This window comes from Muntiacus reevesi, chromosome X (genome assembly GCF_963930625.1).
Source record: "Muntiacus reevesi chromosome X, mMunRee1.1, whole genome shotgun sequence".
Taxonomy (NCBI): Eukaryota; Metazoa; Chordata; class Mammalia; order Artiodactyla; family Cervidae; genus Muntiacus; species Muntiacus reevesi.
Window position 1 is genome coordinate 21,812,583 of NC_089271.1, and position 24,910 is coordinate 21,837,492.

Sequence of the window (24,910 nt, forward strand, 5' to 3'; positions counted from 1 at the left end):
TTGCTAGGCGGCGGGAAAGCGCCAGCTCCGTGTGGGCCGCACGCGGGGGCGCGAGGAGGGAGGCGCCGCTGCCCTCGCGGCGCTGGGACTGCCTTCGCCGCGGTGATTGGACGCCCAGCTGCGTAGGCTGAGAATCCTGTGTGCGGAGGCCGCCAGGCGGGGGCGCTCGTCAGGCCTTGGGCGGCAACGAAAGCCTTGGAGACGCAAACCGCCGACCTCTGGGGCCTGGATTTACCTCACAAAAGGTTTTTACTTGTGTGGTGTTTTTTTGTTTGTTTGTTTTTTTCCACTCTGGGCGGGACAGTTTTAAGATTTTAAATTTAAACTGATTTGCCACATCCTTCTCGAAAGATCGTGAATTTTTTTTTTCTTCTTTAAAATACTTAAGCCTCTGTCTCTTACTGGGAATCAACTGTTGTTCCCTTAATACTAATAGAAATAAGTAATAATGGTAATAATTATCTTATTGACAAGAATAGCAACGATCAACAGCGTTTACTCTATGCCAGGCTTTTACCTAAACTCCATACACATATTGTCTTCTCTTTCCCACTACCCAAGTAAGTGGACACGGTTATTATTCCGCATCTAGTAGATGAAGAAACTGAAGCACAGAGAATATATGCAAGGCCACAGAGAAGGAAAGTGGAAAGTCAGGATCCATATCTACCTAGTCGAGCTTTAAAGCCTGTGGTCTCACCTCAGCAACTGTCACGTTGGCTTATAATGGGGTTGTGTTTCGTATAATATTTCCTTCTGTATTTCACATCTAATCTCATAGCAAGTGTAAGCCCATCCAGGCAGGCATCTAGAAGATTTGGGGGATTTGTGCGGTGCTGTGTCCCTGCCCTCCAGCCAAAGACCACTAGGAACACATCTGTAGTTGAACAAGTTGGGTTTGTTTCTTGCAGCTGCTAGGAAAACGCACACCTTGGAAAACAGTAGGGCATCTCAGTGAGAGAGTGTTAGAAAGATTTATTCTAGGATTTGGGCTTTGGTTGGGTGATTTGGGGGCGGGTTCAGGGAAGCAGGGCTTTGCTCTGGGTTGGGTGGTGGTAGGAAGCCAGGGTTAACACCTAAGCCCAGCTGTGAATGCCAGGCCAGCTCCTGGATATTAAGGACTGCTTTTCTCTTTCTCAAGAGATCAGTGTATTCCAAGCCATCCCCATCCCCATTTCTAAGGAGAAATATTGAGATTCTGAAGGCTCTGCCTCAGTAATGGAATGTCGTATGTATATAAAAGTGTGACTTATAAGTGATCAGTTAGGGCAAGAAGTCTTAATTCAGGGAGTATGTGAACTTGGGAAAAAATTGCAACTTTATTTTCCCAAACCTCTACCTGAACTTTAGCATTTCTTTCAATTATATGTAGGTAACAAACCACAGTAATATCAGCAGTACCTGTGGCTTTGTCATCAATATAAAACACAGTATTTTCATATCACATTACAGTCACAGCAAATTTCTTGAAATACTGTTTCTACTTATTACCACTTCACAAGTACAGAGCTCTCATATTATTTAATGCATAAAGAAGACCCATTTCTAGAATTTTGTCTTTGAAAATATTTTGACAATAGTTTCAAGATAATTGGAGTCTTTCATAATGCCATATATTTTATATTATGTATTTTAAAAAACATAGTTCTTAGAAGGAGTTTGTCCATAGGGATCCATGGCACCAAAAGAAAAGATTAAAAGACCCTGGTTTAGTACAAGACACTCAGCAGTGACTAAGAATTTGTGAGCTGCTTCCAAATTGGAGTAATGTGTAAGGGATAGAAAATCAGAGGTGGAATCAGATCACTTATTACACATCCTCTCACTTTACCAGAGAGGGAGCTGAGTTACTGAGAGGTTAAGGGACTTGCCCAAAGTCTCACAGCTATTCCATGGTAAAACCAGGATGAAAAGTTTTTAGAAAGCATATAAAAACCCTCCGCTCTGATGTGCATTGGGGATTCCATGGATAGCAAGCTGCCTCCTACCTTCAACCAACTTGTTGGAATGACAGCAAAGAAATCAAATTACAGTGCATATGAGAAGTACTGTGAAAGAAAAACATATACAGTATTATGGGACCTTGAAGACAGTAGTGAGTAGTTCTGTAAAAAGGAAACGATGGGAAACTTCAGAGAAGAGGCATCACTTAGATGGGATCTTGAAGGGCAAATTGATGTTTGCTGGTGGTAGGAAAGTTGTTTCAGGTAGAGGAAATGGCATGGTCATCAGTACAGAGTTGTAAAACACTGACTTTGGCAAGAAATTCTTATTCTCACAGAGTATAGAGAGGCATGCTAGTGGAAAGTTGGTATTTTGAGATTAGAGAGAATGGAGCTAGATTGTGAAAAGACTTGCACACGAGTCTAAGGACTCTGCACTTTAGCTTGGAGGAAATGAGGTGTCCCTGAAAGATTTTAAGTTGAAGAGTGATAAGGTTGGATTATTACTCTGAAAAGTTAACTCCAGCTGCAGTGTGAAGGATGAACAGGCTGGAGACCGGGAGACCAATTAAAAGGCTATGGGTAGATTCACTGTCTTTCCTATATACCTCACAATTCTTGTAGCACACAAAGGATGTAAGTAATACCGAGATCTATGAAACCTTCCTTTTTCAGGGGCTCTGGAATTAGCCTAACAATCATATGGAACTTGAGTCTCATCCAAGCAGTGTAATAACATAGATTATGACCTCAAATGTTTAATTTATATACTTTCAGAGTATTTCATTGTGAGGAAAATGAGTCATTCTCTGAAGATACCAGTTACTGGTGTCCCAAAATCAGATAATCCAGTCTTGGGAAAAGGTCGCAGAGTACATTTCTCAAATACTGTAAAGACAAAGGAAAAACAACAGTAAGTAGCCATCTTTTGCCTTGTATCATCTTCTACAACTGGACAGTTTCCGTATGATGTTTACCCAGCTAACATCCAACACTTCTTGTTTTGTAAATTAGAGGGGTTTTTTGTGTGTTTTAAAATTACTTTTGAATTGAATAATAATTATTATAATTACAGTATTTCATAACTGACAAAGCATGTTAACACACATCTCTTTGATCTTAACACAATTTTGTGATGCAGTCTTGTTGCCACATTTTGTAAGTGAGAAAGTAGCAACTGGAAGAAGGTAAGCAATTTGCAGAAAGTTAATAGGTGGCATCAGCTACTATTCAAGGGTTTGTTTCCATACTTTAGGACTTTTCTGCTCTACATCTTGTAGTCTGCACTTGGCCAGCTGGCAGCAACACTATACGGAAGTACCTCTCTTTGCATGTAACCCTGTGATGGGTAATGATAGGGTTGTAGGGGGCAGTTCTTGGAGAGTGAGATTCCTACAATCTGCCAGTGCTGGGACATGATCAAAGTAGAATGATGCTCTGACCTCCTGACTTGGATGAGACTGGCTCAAACAAAGATCAGAGAGGGGAATTTCTTTTTCTAGGGCATGGTCATCCGCTCCCAGAAGAACATTGGACCTCCTGTAACTTCACATATTCTACATTCTATTTTCTTAGCATTTGAACTAATTGGACAATGTCTTTAAGAACTAACTCTAATGGAATCACTTTAGGTCACAGATGTTTTTAGAAAGCACATTTTTTTGATGATAAAGTTTTACCAGGATTTTTTTTTAATCTCGAGGGAAATATTCTGAAGTATTTCATATCCTCATTCTGACTAGATTCTACAGATGACCAGTTCTAATTACCACATCCAAATGTTCCTCATTAAGTCAGACTTAGGGTGGGGGATGGGGAGACGCAAGAGGAGGAAGCATAAATTCAGAGTTCCCCAAGATTTTAGGAAAATGAAAACTACTTCACAAATCTTAAGCTCTTTTGTTTCCTCTCAGAAATAAAGATGTTTCGGCTCACGTGATACAGAGAGCTTGGTTATCTCATCTCGACAAAACTGTGTTTCAACTCCTTAAGCATACAATTTGTGCAGCGGTATGTATTTTGCTTTTTGTTTGCTCTGACAGATATAATTACTTATCAAGGTAAAATGTGTGTTAAATAAAGATAGAATATATAGCCTTTTAAAATCTCTTCTCTTTGAATCTAATCATATTGCAGGGAGTTGTGGCATTTCTTCTTTGGTTAACCCTGAATAAATATTTCTGGATTTACTTTTTTAAATTAATTATTTTAACTGGAGGATAATTACTTTATAATATTGTGATGGTTTTTGCCATACGTCAACATGAATCAGCCACAGGTGTACATGGATTTACTTTTAAGCTGAGTAACTGTTGTTTCTTTTTCTGAAACCAATGCGATTTTTTAAAATTCCATGCCTTATTTGAAGATGTGAGACAGTGATCTTACAATGCTAAAAATCTCTAAATTAAAAGTGCCTGTACTGTCCACTCAGCAGTTTTACTTCTAGGAATCCACTCTACAATATATATATAATTTCATTGGAGTATTGTTATAACAGCAAAGAAAATAAACCCTATAATGTCCATCAGTAGGATACTGGTTAAATAAATGTTGATACTTTCATACTGTTAAGCCTTGCAGTCTTGCATATGATTCTGCAATAGAAGGTAGCTAAAATGTCTCATTAGTAAACAAGGCAAGTACAGCACATTATGAATAATATAGTCCTATTTGAATAAAAACAAACCAACAAACAAAAAGGTGCACATCCCCTCACTCCCCAAAGAAACAACTCTGGCAACCCTGGCAGAGTATTAAGCCTTCTTTCATATAGTACCTAATATTCTCCTAATAAAATCACCTGTGATTACAGTAGTCTATAATTAGTAATAGTCACATTAAGGGAATTTTAGCAGTTCTGAAAAAAATGATAAACGCTGAGAAATGTGTACACTTTCTCACCATCTGACCTACAGACCCATTTCTGATGTCAGCAAAAGCAGAATACCTCAGAGAAAACCCATTCAGGTAAACCTGTGACATTTCAGGTCCATTGTCTATTGTCTTCACATGTGGAATGTGTATTTAATAATTGTAATGCTGGTTTGTCATAGTTTTAGACTCTTTTAGTAACAGAAAAAAAGAAATTAATTCTTTTTTAATCTGTTAACCTAACACTTCAAGTTACTGTAATACCTTACATTAATAATGCTTTGTCATTTTAAAAGCCCCGTAGTGTACATTTTTATGTGATTGTCATAGGCATAAAGGTTGGGCAGGGTCATAGTGGGGGGAAATGGGGGCTTTAGAATTAAACAGATCTAAGTTTGAGTCCTGGTTTCTCTGCTTACTACTTTTATGTCTTTGAATGGGTTACAGACACTCCCAGAGCCTCAGCATGCTCATCTGTAAAATGGGAATGATAATATTCAAATATTTATGTGTATAAGGTACCTAATGTAGTGTGGTATATAAAAGGCGCTTAAAATCTAGTACCATTTCTATTATTATCCTCATTTTACAGTGATTCACTCAACATCAAATACTTATTTAGTACCTGCTGTGTTCCAGGCACTGTACTAGATACTAGGAATGCAATGGTAAAAAAGAAATACATGGCCCCTGCCTTTATGAAGCTTACAATCTAGTAGGAAACACAGACACATTTATAGTTAGTTACAGCACATTGTGAAAAGTGCTGTCTTAGGGAAAGAACAGTGCCTGGGATCCCAAGGAGGTATACATACCCAAACTTGGAGGCCAAAGGGATAAAGTAGTGACTCAAGGTGACACAGATGATAAGTGAGGGAGCCAAGACTAGAACTCAGATCTTTAGAATACCAAGGCTGGTGTACTTTCACTTTACCATGCCTCCTGTGTTGTTTTCAGTAAATTGTGCCTGGGCAGGGTACTGTGTTTCATTGATGGCACCATCATCTATTTCAGGAACATCACGTGACACATGAAATTTTGAAGAAAGTGAGTCCTTTAGAGGCTGAGCTTGTTAAAGATCCTTGCATGAAGTGTAAAGTTAGATTCAGGTAATGTTTTTATGCAGATTCATTTCAAGAAGTACTTAGTATGAAGAAATCTTAGAAATTTATTTTCTTAAGTCCTCATAACTTCTCACGTTATAATTGCAAATTAAGTGTCTTGTTCTTATTTACATTTATTATGTGAAGAAGCCAAGGCATGACTCTCTCAGGCCAAAAGTTGCCTTGAGAGTAGCTCTCATCTACTATGATGTGTCAGTCTGACACACGTATGAGAATAGTTGTGCACACATGTCAAAGTGGGGCTCTTTCATCCTTTGTGATCCGTTTCATTGCTAGTTCTTTTCATGCTCTAGTATAGCCTTTAACCTGCATGTAAGAAACTATGTGAATGATCCTAAGTACAAGAGGGAGAAGTAGCTGAGTCCCAAGTCTGATACCAAATGACTAATTCTGGTCTTTATTTCAGATTTAGTGGCGAAATATTTCCACCTTTCATCGTATTTAAAATTTTTCTTCACACTGAAGGCCATGGTTATAAGTATTTCAGCGGAAAAAAATTTTTAAAGCCATCAAGTGAGGTGATGTTTCATGATGTAGAGTTTATGTTAATTTAGCTTCTTAACATCTCTCTGATATCTGAATTGCATTCAAAGTGTACAGACTACATTATTTCACCATTCAATAGCCCAGCAGGCAGGTAGTATTTTTTAAGCATCATGTTTCAAAGTGTCTTTGCTTATTAGCTAAAAAAAAAATATTTGGAATGAAGAACTTGTATAAGGACCTAGAAAATACCCATCAGTTTTCTTTGTACAAAAATTTTGGTTTGTTAATAATGAATTACAGTGACCTATTGGTCAGGAGTTTTATTATCAATTATATTAATAATGTTTATTATGTTTGTTATGATAATTTAATTACATTGTTAAATATTTTTATTTTTAATTATGTAGAACATTTGATGCAATTTTGTTTTAATGGTATTTTATCATTGTCTCTTTGATTCTGGTAGCCTGTTTAGAAAGTGTGCTAGAGTATTGAAAAGGAACTTTTAAAATATTTATCCTTTTTTACATGAGTTCTTATACTTCTTACTTTTGTTTATATTCATCACAATTGTGTCTACAGCATAGGACTCACCTTGTTAAAATACAGTTTCTGATTCAGTCAATCAGGGATGAAGCCTGAGATTCTGAATTTCTACCCAGTTCCCAGGTGCTGCAACTACTGCTGATCCATGGACCACATTTTTTAAAAAATATTTATTTCTTTGACTGCACTGATTCTTAGTTACAGACTCGGGATCTTGTTGCACCACTGACTCTCTAGTTGTGGCACTCAGGCTTAGTTGCTCCAAGGCATGTGGGATTTTAGTTCTACCCAGGATCAAACCTGTGTCCCCAGCATTGCAAGGCAGATTCTTAAATGCTGGACCACTAGGAAAGTCTCTAGACCATATCTTTAATAGCAAGGATCTACAACTTAAGTTTTATTCCTTTGACCCTTATACATGACTATAATTGATTTTTTTTAAAAAGTGTACATTCTCATATTTAGCCTTTTATAAACCATATATCAAAGGTTATTTTCTTGTAGACTTGTGGAAATATTTTACATGAAAGGTATGACCCACCTGAAATCATCAGTACTGGCTTGTATTCAGAATAAAAGACCACACACCCTGGCAGTTTCTGACCAGATCCAGCATGTGCAACATTTATTCTCTGTAGAATATTAGAAAAGGAAAAGAGACTGCTTCTCTATGTCTTCTCAGGCAATATCAGAGAAAATTTAGCTTGGCTTCAGAAATGTAGCATAAGGACTAGTGGTTTCATGTGGAATATGGTGTTTCAGAAACATTAATATTTGTTCATTTATATATCAATAGAATGATCTCAATTGTGAAAGTATGTATTTATTCTCCATTCCAGAGATAAATTCATATCACATATATCTACAGAATAAGCTTATAGTTGTTCCTATAAAATTTCATCAGTTGTTGCTTTTCTGAGGTTATATAATGGGGCTTTTTTAGGAACTTACGTTTTCCTAAGACAGTTCCTAGCAGACCCTGCTATGCCCAGGCTACTGCAAATGAGAAGCTTGAGTCTATGACTGGAAAGCACTGTGCATATATTACAAGGCATTAAAAATGCTGTACAGTAACTTAAATTTATTTTAATTACAAAGTAACTGTTGAAAAAAAGGAAATAGCACAGAGATTTCTTTTTTCCTTTCTTTAATTTATGTTTTTCCCAATTATTTTTATTAGTTGGAGGCTAATTACTTTACAATATTGTAGTGGTTTTTGCCATACATTGACATGAATCAGCCATGGATTTACATGTATTCCCCATCCTGAACCCCCCTCCCACCTCCCTCCCCACCCCATCCCTCTGGGTCATCCCAGTGCACCAGATCCAAGCACTTGTCTCATGCATCCCACCTGGACTGGCAATCTGTTTCACACTTGATAATATACATGTTTCGATGCTGTCCTCTCAGATCATCCCACCCTCACCTTCTCCCATAGAGTCCAAAAGTCTGTTCTATACATCTGTGTCTCTCTTTCTGTCTTGCATATAGGGTTATCGTTACCATCTTTCTAAATTCCATATATATGCATTAGTATACTGTACTGGTGTTTATCTTTCTGGCTTACTTCACTCTGTATAATGGGCTCCAGTTTCATCCACCTCATTAGAACTGATTCAAATGAATTCTTTTTAATGGCTGAGTAATATTCCATGGTGTATATGTACCACAGCTTCCTTATCCATTCGTCTGCTGATGGGCATCTAAGTTGTTTCCATGTCCTGGCTATTATAAACAGTGCTGCAATGAACATTGGGGTGCATGTGTCTCTTTCAGATCTGGTTTCCTTGGTGTGTATGCCCAGGAGTGGGATTGCTGGGTCATATGGCAGTTCTATTTCCAGTTTTTTAAGGAATCTCCACACTGTTCTCCATAGTGGCTGTACTAGTTTGCATTCCCACCAACAATGTAAGAGGGTTCCCTTTTCTCCACACCCTCTCCAGCATTTATTGCTTGTAGACTTTTGGATAGCAGCCATTCTGACTGGCGTGTAATGGTGCCTCATTGAGGTTTTGATTTGCATTTCTCTGATAATGAGTGATGTTGAGCATCTTTTCATGTGTTTGTTAGCCATCTGTATGTCTTCCTTGGAGAAATGTCTGTTTAGATCTTTGGCCCATTTTTTGATTGGGTCATTTATTTTTCTGGAATTGAGCTGCAAGAGTTGCTTGTATATTTTTTAGATTAATCCTTTGTCTGTTCCTTCATTTGCTATTATTTTCTCCCATTCTGAAGGCTGTCTTTTCACCTTGCTTATAGTTTCCTTTGTTGTGCAAAAGCTTTTAAGTTTAATTAGGTCCCATTTGTGTATTTTTGCTTTGATTTCCAATATTCTGGGAGGTGGGTCATAGAGGATCTTGCTGTGATTTATGTCAGGGAGTGTTTTGCCTATATTCTCCTCTAGGAGTTTTGTAGTTTCTGGTCTTACATTTAGATCTTTAATCCATTTTGAGTTTATTTTTGTGTATGGTGTTAGAAAGTATTCTAGTTTCATTCTTTTACAAGTGGCTGACTAGTTTTACCAGCACCACTTGTTAAAGAGGTTGTCTTTTTTCCATTGTATATCCTTGCCTCCTTTGTTGAAGATAAGGTGTCCATAGGCACATGGATTTATCTCTGGGGCTTCAATTCTGTTCCATTGATCTATATTTCTGTCTTTGTGCCAGTACCATACAGTCTTGATAACTGTGGCTTTGTAGTAGAGCCTGAAGTCAGGCAGGTTGATTCCTCCAGTTCCATTCTTCTTTCTCAAGATTGCTTTGACTATCTGAGGTTTTTTGTATTTCCATACAAATTGTGAAATTATTTGTTCTAGTTCTATGAAAAATACCGTTGGGAGCTTGATAGGGATTGCATTGAATCTATAGATGCTTTGGGTAGTATAGCCATTTTCACAATATTGATTTTTCCAATTCATGAACACGGTATATTTCTCCATCTATTTGTGTCCTCTTTGATTTCTTTCATCAGTGTTTTATAGTTTTCTATGTATAGGTCTTTTGTTTCTTTAGGTAGATATACTCCCAAGTATTTTATTCTTTTTGTTGCAATGGTGAATGGTATTGTTTCCTTAATTTCTCTTTCTGTTTTCTCATTGTTAGTGTATAGGAATGCAAGGGATTTCTGTGTGTTAATTTTATATCGTACAACTTTACTATATTCATTGATTAGCTCTAGTAATTTTCTAGTAGAGTCTTTAGGGTTTTCTATGTAGAGAATCATGTCATCTGCGAACAGTGAGAGTTTCACTTCTTCTTTTCCTATATGGATTCCTTTTATTTCTTTTTCTGCTCTGATTGCTGTGGCCAACACTTCCAAAACTATGTTGAATAGTAGTGGTGAGAGTGGGCACCCTTGTCTTGTTCCTGATTTCAGGGGAAATGCTTTCAATTTTTCACCATTGAGGATAATGTTTGCTGTGGGTTTGTCATATATGGCTTTTATTATGTTGAGGTATGTTCCTTCTATGCCTGCTTTCTGGAGAGTTTTTATCATAAATGGATGCTGAATTTTGTCAAAGGCTTTTTCTGCATCTATTGAGATAATCATATGGTTTTTATCTTTCAATTTGTTAATGTGGTGTATTACATTGATTGATTTGCAGATATTAAAGAATCCTTGCATTCCTGGGATAAAGCCCACTTGGTCATGATGTATGATCTTTTTAATATGTTGTTGGATTCTGTTTGCTAGAATTTTGTTAAGGATTTTTGCATCTATGTTCATCAGTGATATTGGCCTGTAGTTTTCTTTTTTTGTGGCATCTTTGTCTGGTTTTGGAATTAGGGTGATGGTGGCCTCATAGAATGAGTTTGGAAGTTTACCTTCTTCTGCAGTTTTCTGAAAGAGTTTGAGTAAGATAGGTGTTAGCTCTTCTCTAAATTTTTGGTAGAATTCAGCTGTGAAGCCATCTGGTCCTGGGCTTTTGTTTGCTGAAGATTTCTGATTACAATTTCGATTTCCTTGCTTGTGATGGGTCTGTTAAGATCTTGTATTTCTTCCTGGTTCAGTTTTGGAAAGCTATACTTTTTTAAGAATTTGTCCATTTCTTCCAAGTTGTCCATTTTATTGGCATTGAGCTTCTGATAGTAGTCTCTTACGATCCTTTGTATTTCAGTGTTGTCTGTTGTGATCTCTCCATTTTCATTTCTAATTTTGTTGATTTGGTTCTTCTCCCTTTGTTTCTTAATGAGTCTTGCTAACAGTTTGTCAATTTTGTTTACCTTTTCAAAATACCAGCTTATAGCTTTGTTGGTTTTTGCTATGGTCTCTTTTGTTTCTTTTGCATTTATTTCTGCCCTAATTTTTAAGATTTCTTTCCTTCTAGTAACCCAGGGGTTCTTTATTTCTTCCTTCTCTAGTTGCTTTAGGTGTAGAGTTAGGTTATTTATTTGACTTTTTTCTTGTTTCTTGAGGTAAGCCTGTAATGCTATGAACCTTTCCCTTAGCACTGCTTTTACAGTGTCCCATAGGTTTTGGGTTGTTGTGTTTTCATTTTCATTCATTTCTATGCTTATTTTGATTTCTTTTTTGATTTCTTCTATGATTTGTTGGTTATTCAGAAGTGTGTTATTTCACCTTCATATGTTGGAATTTTTAATAGTTTTTTTCCTGTAATTGAGATCTACTCTTACTGCATTGTGGTCAGAAAAGATGACTGGAATGATTTCAATTTTTTTGAATTTACCAAGGCTAGATTTATGGCCCAGGATGTGATCTATTCTGGAGAAGGTCCCGTGTGCACTTGAGAAAAAGGTGAAATTGCTTGTTTTGGGGTGAAATGACCTATAGATATCAATTAGGTCTCGCTGGACCATTGTGTCATTTAAAGTTGTGTTTCCGTGTTAATTTTCTGTTTAGTTGATCTATCCACAGGTGTGAGTGGGGTATTAAAGTCTCCCACTATTATTGTGTTATTGTTAATTTCCCCTTTCATACTCGTTAGCATTTGCCTTACGTATTGCGGTGCTCCTATGTTGGGTGCATATATATTTATAATTGTTATATCTTCTTCTTGGATTGATCCTTTGATCACTATGTAGCAGAGATTTCTTTAAAAAGGAAAATATACCTTTCTTCTGCAGCTTTCATTTACCTGGGATGATCAGTGTTAATTGTTGTGTATCCTTCATTTTTTCCATAGAAAATATAAATATATTGCTAAAATATTTGTTCTTATTTTTAAATGAGATTATACTTTTCAGCTTTTTTCACTAAATATTATAAAGGCTTGTAAATGGTCAGAACATATCCAACTTGAAAAGAACAGTTTAGGGTTCCTTTTACCCTTTAGTTCAGCTTCAAAAGAAACTCTGGCACTATTTGGATTCATAGTTAATAGAAAACCTGTAGAAATGGAAATTTCAGTGACTCTGAGGTCACTGAATTATTTTGCTCTTTGAATGTATAATAGACACTATGTCTTGAGCAAACTGCTGCAACTTTATTGTTTATTTCCTAATGTAAAAGAAGTCAGTCAGTTTTAGTCCATTCAGATGTTTAATCTAAGTTCATTTATGAAGGAGGGGAGTTTCACCAATTCTTTTTTGTTGTTCCGTCTTTCCCCTCGTTCTTATATCCATTTCTAGTTTCATTTACTTATGATTTTCCAACAGCCTTTCTCATGTATTTACAAACACACTGTCACACACAAAAGCAAAAACAAGTGAAAGGATATAGAATAGCCTAAACTACTTTAGAGAAAAAAAACAAAATTAGACAATTTACCCTGCCTGATTTCAAGACTTAAAACACTACAGTAATCCTGACGCTATAATGATGACAAAAAGACAGACATGTAGATCAATGAAACAGAAAAGATAATTCAAAAACAGACCCACACATATATAATCAGTAGATTTTTATCAAAGGTTTGAAGGCAGTTTAAATGGTGTCAGAACAATTGAATAGTCATGTGTATAAAAGTGATCTAATTTCATTTATCTACTTCAATGATCTATTTCCAGAGCAATGCTTATCTACACAGGGTTGTCATATAGTAGTCCACCAACTATATTTAGAATATTCTAAAGCCTTGCTACTCAAAATGTGGTCTGCAAACAAAGGAAACTATACAGAAACCAAAGACAGTTTTTAAAACTAAATATAAAATAAAGTGTGATCTGCAAACCTGCAGCAATGGCATTCCCTGGAGCTTATTAGAAATGCAGGCTCTCAGGCCCCACCTCACAGCCACTGAATCAACAAGTGCATTTTAACAGGACCCCCAGGTGATTCTAGGCAGAATATAGTTCGACAAGCACTGTCATAAAGGTGCCCTCCCCCATGACCTAGACACCTCTGGGCAGTTGACAATTTCTTAACATCCAGCAATTGTTAAATTGAAAATCCCTGTTCTTTTTGAGGATTGAATGTTTATGTAAAAGGGAAAAACATCGTTAATAATAGCTGCCCTTATTGAGCACCATCAAGTATGATGTTAAACATTTTAAGCACATTATCATTTAATTCTCATAAATTCTAGAATGTAGATTCTGTTACTGTCTTCATTTTTTAAAAGATTAAGTAACTTACCTAAGGTCTCACAACTACAAAGTGAAGGAACTGACATCAAGACCAAGTGAACCTGACTCCAGAGCCATGTTCTTAACCACTTCTGAGTCAGGAACCCTACTAAATATGTTTTCTTATGTGGCCCCCTGACAACTCTGATGAGGTACGTGTCATTCCCGTTTTTCCTGTGTGGAAGAAGCTGGAACTTGGAGAGGCTTGTCAGAGCCAGAACTGAGACTTGAACACTTCATATTTCCACCATACTGTGCACACTTCAGGGTTGAAACAGTGTTCCACCGTACTGTGCACACTTCGGGGTAGAAACAATGTTAGTAGTGATGGTGACTCTATTAATTCTGAGCTTATATATAATTGAACTTTTCTAAACCAGGATACCCTGTTCCTGAGCATTTATTACTACCTTCATGAGTGAGAATTTCCAGCCAGGGAGAGAAGTGACTTGAGATATGAGGGTAACTTAACAAGCCCAACTGTAGATCTTGGCAAGCAAGTAGCCACAAGGTTATGGGGGCTTCTGGACCACAGCTATGCTAGCTACCAGGAGAGGTATCAAATTTAGAGATGCCCCCCTCTGACCTGGGCTTCCCTGGTGGCTCAGTGGTAAAGAATCTGCCTGCCAATGCAGGAGATTCGAGTTCAGTCCCTGGGTCAGGAAGATCCCCTGGAGAAGGAAATGGCAACCCACTGCAGTATTCTTGCCTGGGAAATCCCTTGGGCAGAGAAGCCTCGGGCTACAGTCCATGGGGTCCCAAAAGAGTTGGACACAATTTAGGGATTAAAAAACAACAAAAACAACTGCCCTCTGACCCTTTGAGTCACCCACTAAGAATGGAACCTGTCTCTAGAATTCTAGTCTTAATTGGTTGCTCTTGTGGAATCCTTACCTAGTTTTATCCCTTTCTTTTCTCCTTCCTTCCTTTTCTCTTCATTCCCTTCCCTTCCTACCCAGAAGGACTTTCTGAACCTGGCCATAGACAGCCAATGTCTGAGAAAGAACATCTTGGCCACTGGAGGGCAAACTTTTTTCAAACCCCTGACAGCTGGGCAACAAGCCTGCCCTGTGCTGCCAGGCGCCGGGGTTTTTTGGCTGAGAGACTGGAATGGGCTTGACACACCTGAGCCACACAGCTGAGCTGCCGTATGAATAAGGAAACTGGGGCTTGGAGAGATTGGTGGTGGTGGCTGAGTGGAGTAGAGTAGGGAGGAACTGACAAGAAATACTTTTTCTCTCTTTTTAAAATATTTGTTTACTTATTTGACTGCACTGGGTTTTAGTTGCGACACGTGGGATCTAGTTCCCTGACCAGGGATTGAACCTGAGCACCCTGCTTTGGGAGCACAGAATCTTAGCCAGGGAAGTCCCAGAAATACCTTTTCTAAGTAACCCGAGCTAAAGTAAAATATATTTATATCTACTAAAGAAATTCTCAAGGCAGAAATTACATGGTTTTCAGACCTGTTCAGTGTACAACTATTTGCTTTTACCTTTAGTGTCATTGTGGGGATGAGAATTAGAACCCACAGGAAACTGCAAGAAAGCATAATGGAGATACGTGCCAATATACTGCCTTTTCTTTAGATGCATAGTATTTAAGGAAACTAATGAAAGGGAAAACAAAAATGATCTGCCTAAAGGAAGGTTCCATCACAGTTTTAGTAAACTGTTTCTATGCCTTTGATTTGGTGCATTTGGAATCAAACTACAACCATTTGAATATTTTCTTTCATTTTCCCCATGTGTCTGTGTTCTGTGCTTTGCAATTTAAATAAAGAAATACATAGGAAATATTCTAGATAACAAAAATGAGAATGGGAATAAGAAATACATTAAGGCTTCCTGTTATTTTGTGTAAGTAAAAAGAACAGAGATTCTGAGTTTCAATCCTGTCTCTATTTTATAGCCTAATATCAGCATTAAAACAGAGTTCCCACACTTTCACACATTCTGAGATACAAAGGAAAAAAGAAACTGATCTGGAATCTAACGATGCTTGAATTTTCATCTATGCCACTCTCCCTTCACATAAGCATAATCTCTGTGGCCAGAAGCATGGATATGTAATATAAATATGTATTAGAAGAGTCAGCACATACTTATGGCGGGGTAGGGAGGAGGGTGGAGAGCACTGAAGTCTCTCTTCACAGTCTATGTATAGCTCTTAGCACAAGGACAGGTATACATGAAAGGGTATGAAGCAAATATGGCTAAACAGGATTTGAGCCTCCATGTTTTCTGTGATTCTTCTGTCTCTGCACTCTCAGGTCTTTCCTTGAGTACAAAATGTTGACATTTGGGAGAGGAAAAAACCCTTTGTTTGCTGCTTTTTTGCTACCGAGAAGAGCCTGAAGGAGAGGGAGGTCTGAGCACTCTGAAGCGTATATATTTCCATTTGGGGGCGACGTATTAACTACCACATAAAAGAGAGCTGGCCCCGGTACCTTTCATTGCGGTTCCTAGGGCAACCTGTTTAATAACCAGATAGGCTTTCTCTGCATTGACAGCATGAATGACGTTAGAGGTTTGTTTTGCTTTTTAAAGGAAAATAATGTTTTTTTAAGGGGGAAAAACAGATTAAAAAAAAAAAAGACTGGTCCTCTGGGGATTGTAGACTCTGCTATTCCTCTCGCTGCATTTGAAAACTATGTAGATATGGTTATGGAAACAGATTTTAAGTGGTTTAAAAATCTACATAATCTTTTCTTTGTAAATACAGTCTTTTTATTGAACAGCAAGTTACTAGAAGGAACACTATTTGATGGATTTGTCTCAAAAATATGTAAAATGTGTGCTGATAGTTATTGCTATTATACTAGTATTTTAAAAGTAAATCTTTTCTCTTTATAGGCTGAGGCTGATGCTTACAAAATAATGGGGGAAAAGAAATTTTATCATCAAATTAAGGAAGATGAACGTCTTTTCCAAAAGTTCAAAATAACTGATGACAAAGATATTGTCACCCTGAAAGATTACATGCAAGTAAGAAATTTAGATTTGGATATTGAAAACAAACAACAGCAAAATAAGCCTTGTGACCCTATCTTTCAGGAAGTAAGAATCATACATTAGTTTATTGTGGTAAAATACACACAATATAAAATGTGCTATTTTATTTTTTTCAGATTTGTTATTATTTTATTTTTATACAAGAAGGGATAATAACAAAAAATAAATAGTTGCATAATCTCACCAGGCAGATAACCCAATAGATGCTTTTTTAAAATAGTAATGTCATCTATAGAAGTTACAGCTTCACTTACCACTGTAGACTTTTCTCCAAATGCAAAATGTGCTATTTTAAAGTGTACTATTCAATGGCATTAAGTACAATCATAGTGTAGTGCAAACATTACTACCATCTAGTTTAAGAACCTTTTTGTCACCCCAAAGGAAATCTCACATGCAATAAGTGAATTCCCCCATCCCCCCTTCACTCCAGCCCCTACCAACCACTAATCTGCTTTCCATCTCTCTGAATTTGCCTATTCTGAATGTTTCATATTAATGGAATCATATAATATGTGGCTTATTGTGTCTGGGGAGTAATAGCTAAGAAATGTGGGGTTTCTTTTGGGAGTGATGGAAATATTTTGGAATTAGTAGTGATATATATCATAAATTTACTACACACTCTGAATTTTATACTTTAAATGGTAAATTTTATGTGAATTTTTATCTCAATACAAAAAATTGAAAAATAAAAAATAAATTCATGGTGCTAAAAAGAGTACATGATGGAGATTTGACCTAGTAAGAAAGGGATCTATTATTGTTTGGGTGCTTTCTGCTACAAGTAACAGAATATCTGCAACCACAAGAGGCTTAAACAATGAAGGACATTTATTTTCCCACTTTAGAATGTCCCTGGACAGGAGCATCATGAAATAGCTGGTGCCACAACTCCAGGATATCAGGGTTCTTAGCCAGCTTCTCTGCAGTCCTTTCAGCTTCCTTCACACAGTGACAAAATGACTAGCACATTCTCAACTATACTCAAAGGCAGGAAGAAGACTCAACATCTTTTTCTCTTTATCTCATGAAGAAAAATCTTTCCCAGAATCCCCCAGCAAACTTCTCAGATCTTCTTAGTCAGAACTGGATCACATGCTCCCCCTAAACCAATCACTGTAAAGGGAAATGGGATCATTTTCCCATAATTGATGTAGGACAATCACGGTTCATATGCTGGGGCCTTCCTTCCCAGAGCTTATGTCTGTTCTGTACGTCAAAAATAAATAAATAAATAAACCAGGGCTCCATAAGTAAGGGAGTTGGGGAATGGTTGATAGGCAGGCAATCAACAATGCGTCACAGCCTCAAGGTGGTGCACCCCAAGCAAGGCTGTGTGGTAGGATGAACTGCCGTGCCTGAAAAAGAGTTTGTGGGCCTGGAGAAGGGAGGACACAGAAGATGTGAAGGGCTGTCAGCCTGGAGGGCTGGCAAAAGATCATCATACAGGGCTTTTGACCATAGTAAGGTGTTTATTTTTTTCCTTGATTCTATATGCAGTGAGAAGCTGGTACAGTATCTTAGGAAATGAGGTGATCTAATCTAATACTTGAAGAGATCTGTCTGGCTGCAATGTAGATAAGGGATTAGAGGACAGCAAGAACTGTCTCCTTGTTTGGAGGTTCCTGCAGTATTTTAGGAGAGATGGTAGTCTCTTGGTTTAGGGCAGTGAAGCTGGCGATGCAGAAGATAATTAGGCAATAGAAGCAGTGGGCCTTGGGAACAGAGAAGTAAGCTTAAAGAAGGTGTCCAAGATGACTCCTAGGTTTCTGGTTTGCATAACTGGTCTGACAGCAGTGCTGAATCAGGGAACTTAAACTAGAAACCTGAATAGTAATAATAGCAAATGCTAATGTAATACTAACTCCTATTCTCATAAGAACCCTAAGAATTAGATACTATTATAACCCCTGTTTTATAACTTCTAAAGAAACAAGGGATCCCAAAATTCTAGCTAGGACTAATAATAGTAGTAATATATGGCCTTAACTATTCACTCAGTTGCTTGCATGTGAAACATGAAATTAATGCAGTGCTTTAGAGACTCCCAGTTGTGTTTTCTTTCTTTTAGAGCCCTAACCTAGAAGATTAGAGAACTGAACCAGAGAAGAAGTAGAGCTTGGGGATGTCAACTATCTTTGTGAGTGATGTGGGTCACATACTTGCAGATTGTGACTATGCCAAGGACTGGTGTCACAGAAAGAAGTTCCCAGATAGACATTGAAAGAAATATGATGATTGCTGGCATTTATTGAGCCCCTTATGGACACAGCCTTGTTTCTAGCTCTTTAAATACATATTATCTCCTTTCACCTTCAAGTTTGTAAATTTTGTGACCCTTTAAAAGATGAGAAAAATGGAGCTTAATGAGATTTTTTAAAACTTGCCCAAGGTCATATAGTTAATAAGTACAGAGCAAATCATTGACAGGTCTGAGATGTTTACCCATTTTGCCATTCTACTCTCAGGAAATAAAATGTACAGGCAGTCCTCACTTTGCATGGTAGTACAGGGTCATAAAAATGACCATGAAAGCTTAAACCATGCAGACCAAACTTAATCATCAATGGGAAAAATCGTGATTGTTCTGTACCTTTAAAAAAAAACCTTATCAAAACATTAAAAACTCCCTTACTCTATGTTATAATTATATAGGAAAATGAAAAAAGCAAAGCATTTATTCAGTACACTATAATTTAAAACATTAGAAACACTTGGAATTTGAAGTGTTTTACTTCTTTGTAAAAAGCTTATCATTTAAAATATACTAAAAACCATTGAATTATACACTTTAAACTGGTGAATTATAAGAGATGTGACTCTCAAAAAACCTGTAAAAAAGCTAGTTTATCAAGAGTAATTTAAACAGTGCTTGCCACCTTATTCTCATATAATTTACAGTAAGGAGTGAGCATCTTCTCTATGCCCTGGAAAATTGTCATACTCCTGAGTTTGCATCACCTGCCAACATTTTACAACATTTTACCCCTTGTATTTTTTCTCCACCTGGCTTGCAGGGTTAGTTCCCTGACAAGGGATCAAAACCAGCTTCCTGGTAGTGAGAGCACTAGGTCTTAACTAGTGGGCTACCAGGGAATTCCTTATACCCTGTACTTGAAGTGTTCTGAAATATATCAGGGCTCCTTTAATATGAAGTTTCTTTTTTGCCAACATTACTTCCTCTAAGAAAACTTTACCCTTTCCATCATTGCCATTTTCCCCGTCTGTGTTGATAAGTTCACTTTCACTAAGTCCCTCTAGCAGCCTAGCTGCAGTCTCCTGCATGATGAAAGTATCAACATCTCCATGGTCACCTGTTTCTTCTAGAACTCTGTTTACATTTAATTTGAATTTCATTTCCAGCTTTACCACTTTTTGTTTCTTTGTTGGACTTTTCCCTCTTTTGATTATTTTTATTGGTAAAATGTCGCATGGGTTTATCACTGGGAGACGAAGAGACAACACAGTTACATACTTTGCTGTCTGTGTGTGAACTAAAAAACAGATCCACAGTGTCCAATCACTGACACACTTTGAAAGAAGTGACATGATTTGTCGTCTACCACCACGCACACCTATTATTTCTGTAGTAATCTACGCATTGAAGAGCCAGCAACAGAGTTTGTACTTTATGCATTTAATTCAGCTATACTGTGGTAGGTGAAATTTGAACTGTGTTGTTGAAGGACTGAGCTTATTTTGCTAGATAGTGGTAATTAGGATTTTTACAAGCCTAAATGGTGCAAAGGGAGGACTTCTTGTATGTGTGTGAGTTAGAGAATGCAAGAGAGAGAGGGGGTGTGTGTGTATCAGAGAGATACCCTAAATGCCTAGCATAGTAGTTCCTCCTGCCCTGTTCCTGTCTCTTAAATGAACATTTATAAGGTTGAATTGATTATATATACATTTTAAATTCCTAATGTAATACTTTAAATGTAAAAAAAGAAAAGTGGAATTTCTATAAATACTCCACATGAAAATAGTGAAATTCACCACTTAGCACCAGAGGTGAACTCATTATTTCTCGAAAGGTTTGTGCTTTCAATGCAAGCACGTCATGAACAAGCATTGCCAGGTATGTAGATCATACCACTATTTTCAATTTTATCTGAGTTATATTTACCTTAAAGATTTAGTGTTTATGCATTAAATAAATACTCAGTGAGTGTGGTACTATGTGCACAATGCCATGTGACAGGGATCCTGCCTTGTCACAGCAGGGGAGCTAAAACATACACAGGTAGCTAGAACATCAAATAGTCAGTAATAAGAGCATAGAAGAGTGATCTCAATACAGTCCAGAGATGGGGTCAGGGAATGCTTTTTGGATGAAATAGCCAATCATACTTGGTTGTTTTTCATATAGTATTCCAGTCATCTGGATGAGATCCCTGCATCTTCTGGTGGCAGAAATAATCATTGGCGAAGATTAAGCCTCGAAAACATTCCCAGGACAATGATAATGTATGACATAGTTGATTATGCTGAGTCTGGAATAATCTCAAACCGTCTAAAAAGAGAGATGAAGTATCTATTACAAAGACCGAAAACAGAAGAGATGCATCAGCACCAGCTACAGATTGTTTCTGAAGTTAGGTAAAAGTGGTACTTCACTGGAGTTACAGTACTAGGGGAATTTCTGGAAATGTTCACATTCTGCCAAATGGCTCAGGAAAGATAATAACAGAGCATGTGAGAAAAAAATGGGTTGGGGCAGATTGCTCAAATTTTATGCAACTTTGTAAACAGAGCACTAGCAAAAAGAACATTTGGTACCTGGGGAGATAACTTGTACCACCAGACAGGCCACCAGAGAAAATATCAAAAATGTAGAGTGAAAATACTGGTGACCCTTTAATTAGAGGAAGTAGTGGGCACTGAGACAGTGCAGATGGAAGTGGAGCGCTGGACCAATGTGGTGACCTTTTAAGTAGAGACGAGAAGCAGTGCGACCTGCCACAAACCAGGAACCACGCAAGGCAGAAAGTAGGGTGGAGGGCAGTAAGAGTAGATTGTGTGTTTGGGGGGCTCTCTGGGGAGAGAGTGCTAGGTGCCAGTGTTAGTGTTATTTTCATAAATGCAACCAAAAGGGCTCTCATTGCCCATGCTGCACAGAGGAAAACATTTTCCTTTTCTGCTGAAGGTTATAATTCTAGTCTTGCTATTCTGGCTCCCTTTGCAGAGGATAAATTGCATATAAATTGCAGTGACATATTCCCTTCTTTACCAATAACATGTGAGCCAGTTCACATTATAGAAAAACATGCCGTAGCAAAATAAACTGTATTATGATCTGAAACAACATGGACAGACTATGACTACACCAATTATATTCTTTTTTTCTTTCCATTACCAAATCTCACCTAGCCCATCTTGTTTACAAATTAAGCTTTTTTTCTTATGAAAAAGAAAATAATAAGATTGAAGAGGACCTGTTGGTAGTCTCTTTTCACACAGCCATATTTGAAATGAAAAATACTGCCTCAGTACATGAAAAGACACTGGTGACCCACTGTCAGGCAAACACACTGGGTTTTTTCCAGGAGTAGAGATGAGTGGGTGTTGACCCAATAACATGATTTATCCCATTTATTTTCTGATCAAGGCTGTACATTTGCCAGACAGATGGCCTAGTGCAGTCTGTCATCATGAAATAGATTTTCTCTATATAACTGTAGGCTCCCTGCTATTTAGACTCATGCTACTGATTATCCAAGAATGAGTCACTTAAAAAGCCAAATAAGTAACCAAATTCTAAATCAACTGAAGTTGGGAAAGTACTTTCATAAAAACTCCTTTGAATGCAGTCTTAGTTTGGGATCTCCCAGAAGCAAACCCTGAGGTAAGGATTTGAGTATGAGTAGTTTATTTCGGAGGTGATCCCAGGAACCGTTGATGAGAGGGAGTGTTGTGCTAAGTCACTTCAAGGAGTAGAGAAGTGAAACAGGGAAGGGCCAGCAGCCAAAACAGTGTGTGTTAACAAGCAAGTTGTTAACTGTGGGTAACGAGCTTTAATCCTTCCTGGAAATGAACTAGCCAGGGTAGAACATGCAACTCAAGTTATCCCACTGAGGGGAAGGGAGTTGGGATATTTATACACCAACACCCATCAGTCACTGGTGAAGGGTAACTTAGGAGGAGAGGTGTTAATTCTGGGACACTTTCCCTGCACATGGGCTCTTATTTTCATAAGAAAGCTCTCAGAGTAAATGAAGCCAATGCTGACAGTTGGAAGTTGGGTATATGTGTCCTATGGCCAAGGGAACTAAGAGCATGGCACCAACCATGTCTGGTTCCAACACTGGTATAAACAACTTGTAAGCCATTATGAAATCTAATACTTGTTGGTGTTCATATATAGTATATATTTTTAAAAGAGTCAAATGGCTATTACATGATGTTTTCCAGGAAAACTGATTTTAAATTGATACCACATTTTGTAATTTTCATTATCATCATCATAAACGTCTATACACCTTCATGGGCTTCCCTGGTGGCTCAGCAGTAAAGAATCTGCCTGCAGTGCAGGAGACTCAGATTTGATCCCTGGGTCTGGAAGATCCCCTGGAGGAGGGCATGGCAACCCATTCTAGTACTCCTGCCTAGAGAATCCCATAGACAGAGGAGCCTGGCAGGCTGCTGTCCATAGGGTCGCAGAGTCGGACATGAATGAAGCGACTAAGCAGGAACATCAGCATATACCTTCATAAGTGGGAAAGAACTATGCTGTGTAACTCAAACAGAAATGATAACTTTGGCCTAAATACTTACATGCAATATTGCTCCAAGCACTGAGGTTTATGACATAGTTGCTAAAGGGTGCTTTAGTAAAAGTTGGAACTTGTTTTACATGTAAATTTTATTTTGTGCAATTTTTCTGTCTATACTACAAATATTTTCTAGGTCCCCTTTATTCTTATCAAGTCTTCAACCTTTGTATCGGCCCTACCAACAGCAAAGTCAAATTAGACATCTGGGTCGTCGATCCAAACAAGCTCTAATAAAAGTTGAAAAAATGAAGAGAGCTTATAAGATGGCTAAAGAAAAAAATGCTTCTGTGGGGTCTGTAAGTTTAACTTGTACTGAATTCATTGTTTTAGACAATATTCAAACTGTAGGTAATTTTACTTTCCTAATCTACAAGTTCACGAATGAAACATACATTTGTTATATACTTTAGATGGTATAAAGCTACATTCCTCTTGGTAATACATGTTTTAAAAATTCTTAAATACGAGTAGCTATTCTGATAAATACCAGCCATTTTGGCTCCACATCAGCGTGAGTTGGCAAAAAGCCCAATTATTTCTGTATATTGACACTGTTGATTCAGCACATCTCTAATGGTGCGTTTCTCAAAATGGAAGTCATTTCTCTCTACACTTATTAAGAGCTATAGTGTGGAAAGTCAGCTTCAGTATACTACATTGAAAGAATATTTTCAATGAACATGTATTCATGTTTCCTTTGTAGTTTTTTAAAAATCTGCTATAAATTTTTTTCAGATGAGGTTAAGTATGAACAGTCAAATATGAAAACATAAAATAGTAGAAACCAACTATAAAACACTTTCTGTTTTTATTTATAATTCTACCTAGGAACCAAAAATGGACATACCAGGTGCAAAGCAGAAAGAGACAGTTGTCCTCTCCACCCCATCTTTTGACATTGTGAAAGTTAAAGAACTCCTGTCAGATGACGAATTGGAAAAAGAGGAAAAGGAATTATTTGCCTGGTGTCAAGACTTGTTTATTAATAACTCTCCATTTTAAAGCACAGCTAATTGACAGAAAACCAACTTATTTAACAATCTGCTTGTCTGTCTATAAATGAGTATATGCATTAAAGGAAAACAAAATATAAACAAGTGCTCAGTATGCTCTCTTAAGCAAATGTGTGACAGATTTTAAAGCCCTTTCTGTATTACCATAGGTACAGGTATTTTTTTACTGACAGAATTTTAATCTAAATAATTTCAAATAGGTGCCCTCAAACTAGCTACATAACATTTTCTTCAAGAAATGGTAAGTATTTCATCTCTGGAACTTTATTTCAATTTTTATTTTCCTTCATTAAAAAAAATATCTGAACAGGACATGCTTAGCATAAATATTAGAATTCACAGAATAAAAGGCTGCTCTTGAGTCAGCCTCCAGTGTCTTTTTTTTCTTATTAATAGCATGTTGTTTTTATAGAACAGCTTGTGATTGACCCATTCTGAATTATAATAAAAATAATAATGAATTTGTTGCTATAGAAGGCATGACATAGCATACCTAATTATTATTGAGCATTGAAAACACCTGGGACAGAATGCTGCATGTGCTTCACTGTTGTACTTTGTATTTGTTTTTAAGTATAAAAGACTATTTTGAGTAATATCTTTCAATTTC

At 37.3% G+C, this 24,910-nt stretch overlaps 1 protein-coding gene across 8 annotated transcripts; it reads left to right on the plus strand.

Annotated features, from left to right (window-relative positions):
* Positions 1-7: 7 nt before the first annotated feature.
* CXHXorf58 (chromosome X CXorf58 homolog) lies at positions 8-24,885 on the plus strand. Of its 8 annotated transcripts, none has more exons than XM_065915284.1 (9): positions 8-245; positions 2,721-2,856; positions 3,857-3,953; positions 5,832-5,926; positions 6,348-6,459; positions 16,356-16,487; positions 20,884-20,981; positions 23,421-23,583; positions 24,116-24,885. In XM_065915284.1, the coding sequence occupies exons 2-9, from the start codon at positions 2,741-2,743 to the stop codon at positions 24,287-24,289; spliced, it is 987 nt and encodes a 328-aa protein (XP_065771356.1). In that variant the 5' UTR covers positions 8-245; positions 2,721-2,740; the 3' UTR covers positions 24,290-24,885. The 8 variants fall into 8 exon arrangements, 7 of the variants coding, with proteins under 7 accessions (XP_065771356.1, XP_065771357.1, XP_065771359.1 ...); XM_065915283.1 differs by having other exon boundaries at positions 13-245; positions 20,884-21,113; XM_065915286.1 differs by lacking the exon at positions 8-245 and adding an exon at positions 4,862-4,913 and having other exon boundaries at positions 2,839-2,856; positions 20,884-21,113.
* Positions 24,886-24,910: the final 25 nt, after the last annotated feature.

Coding starts and splice junctions, on each gene's coding strand:
- CXHXorf58 (XM_065915283.1), top strand. CDS start 2,741: ATGAGTCATTCTCTGAAGATACCAGTTACTGGTGTCCCAAAATCAGAT. Junction 5,927..6,347: donor AAGTGTAAAGTTAGATTCAG/GTAATGTTTTTA, acceptor TCTTTATTTCAG/ATTTAGTGGCGAAATATTTC. Junction 23,584..24,115: donor AAAATGCTTCTGTGGGGTCT/GTAAGTTTAACT, acceptor AATTCTACCTAG/GAACCAAAAATGGACATACC.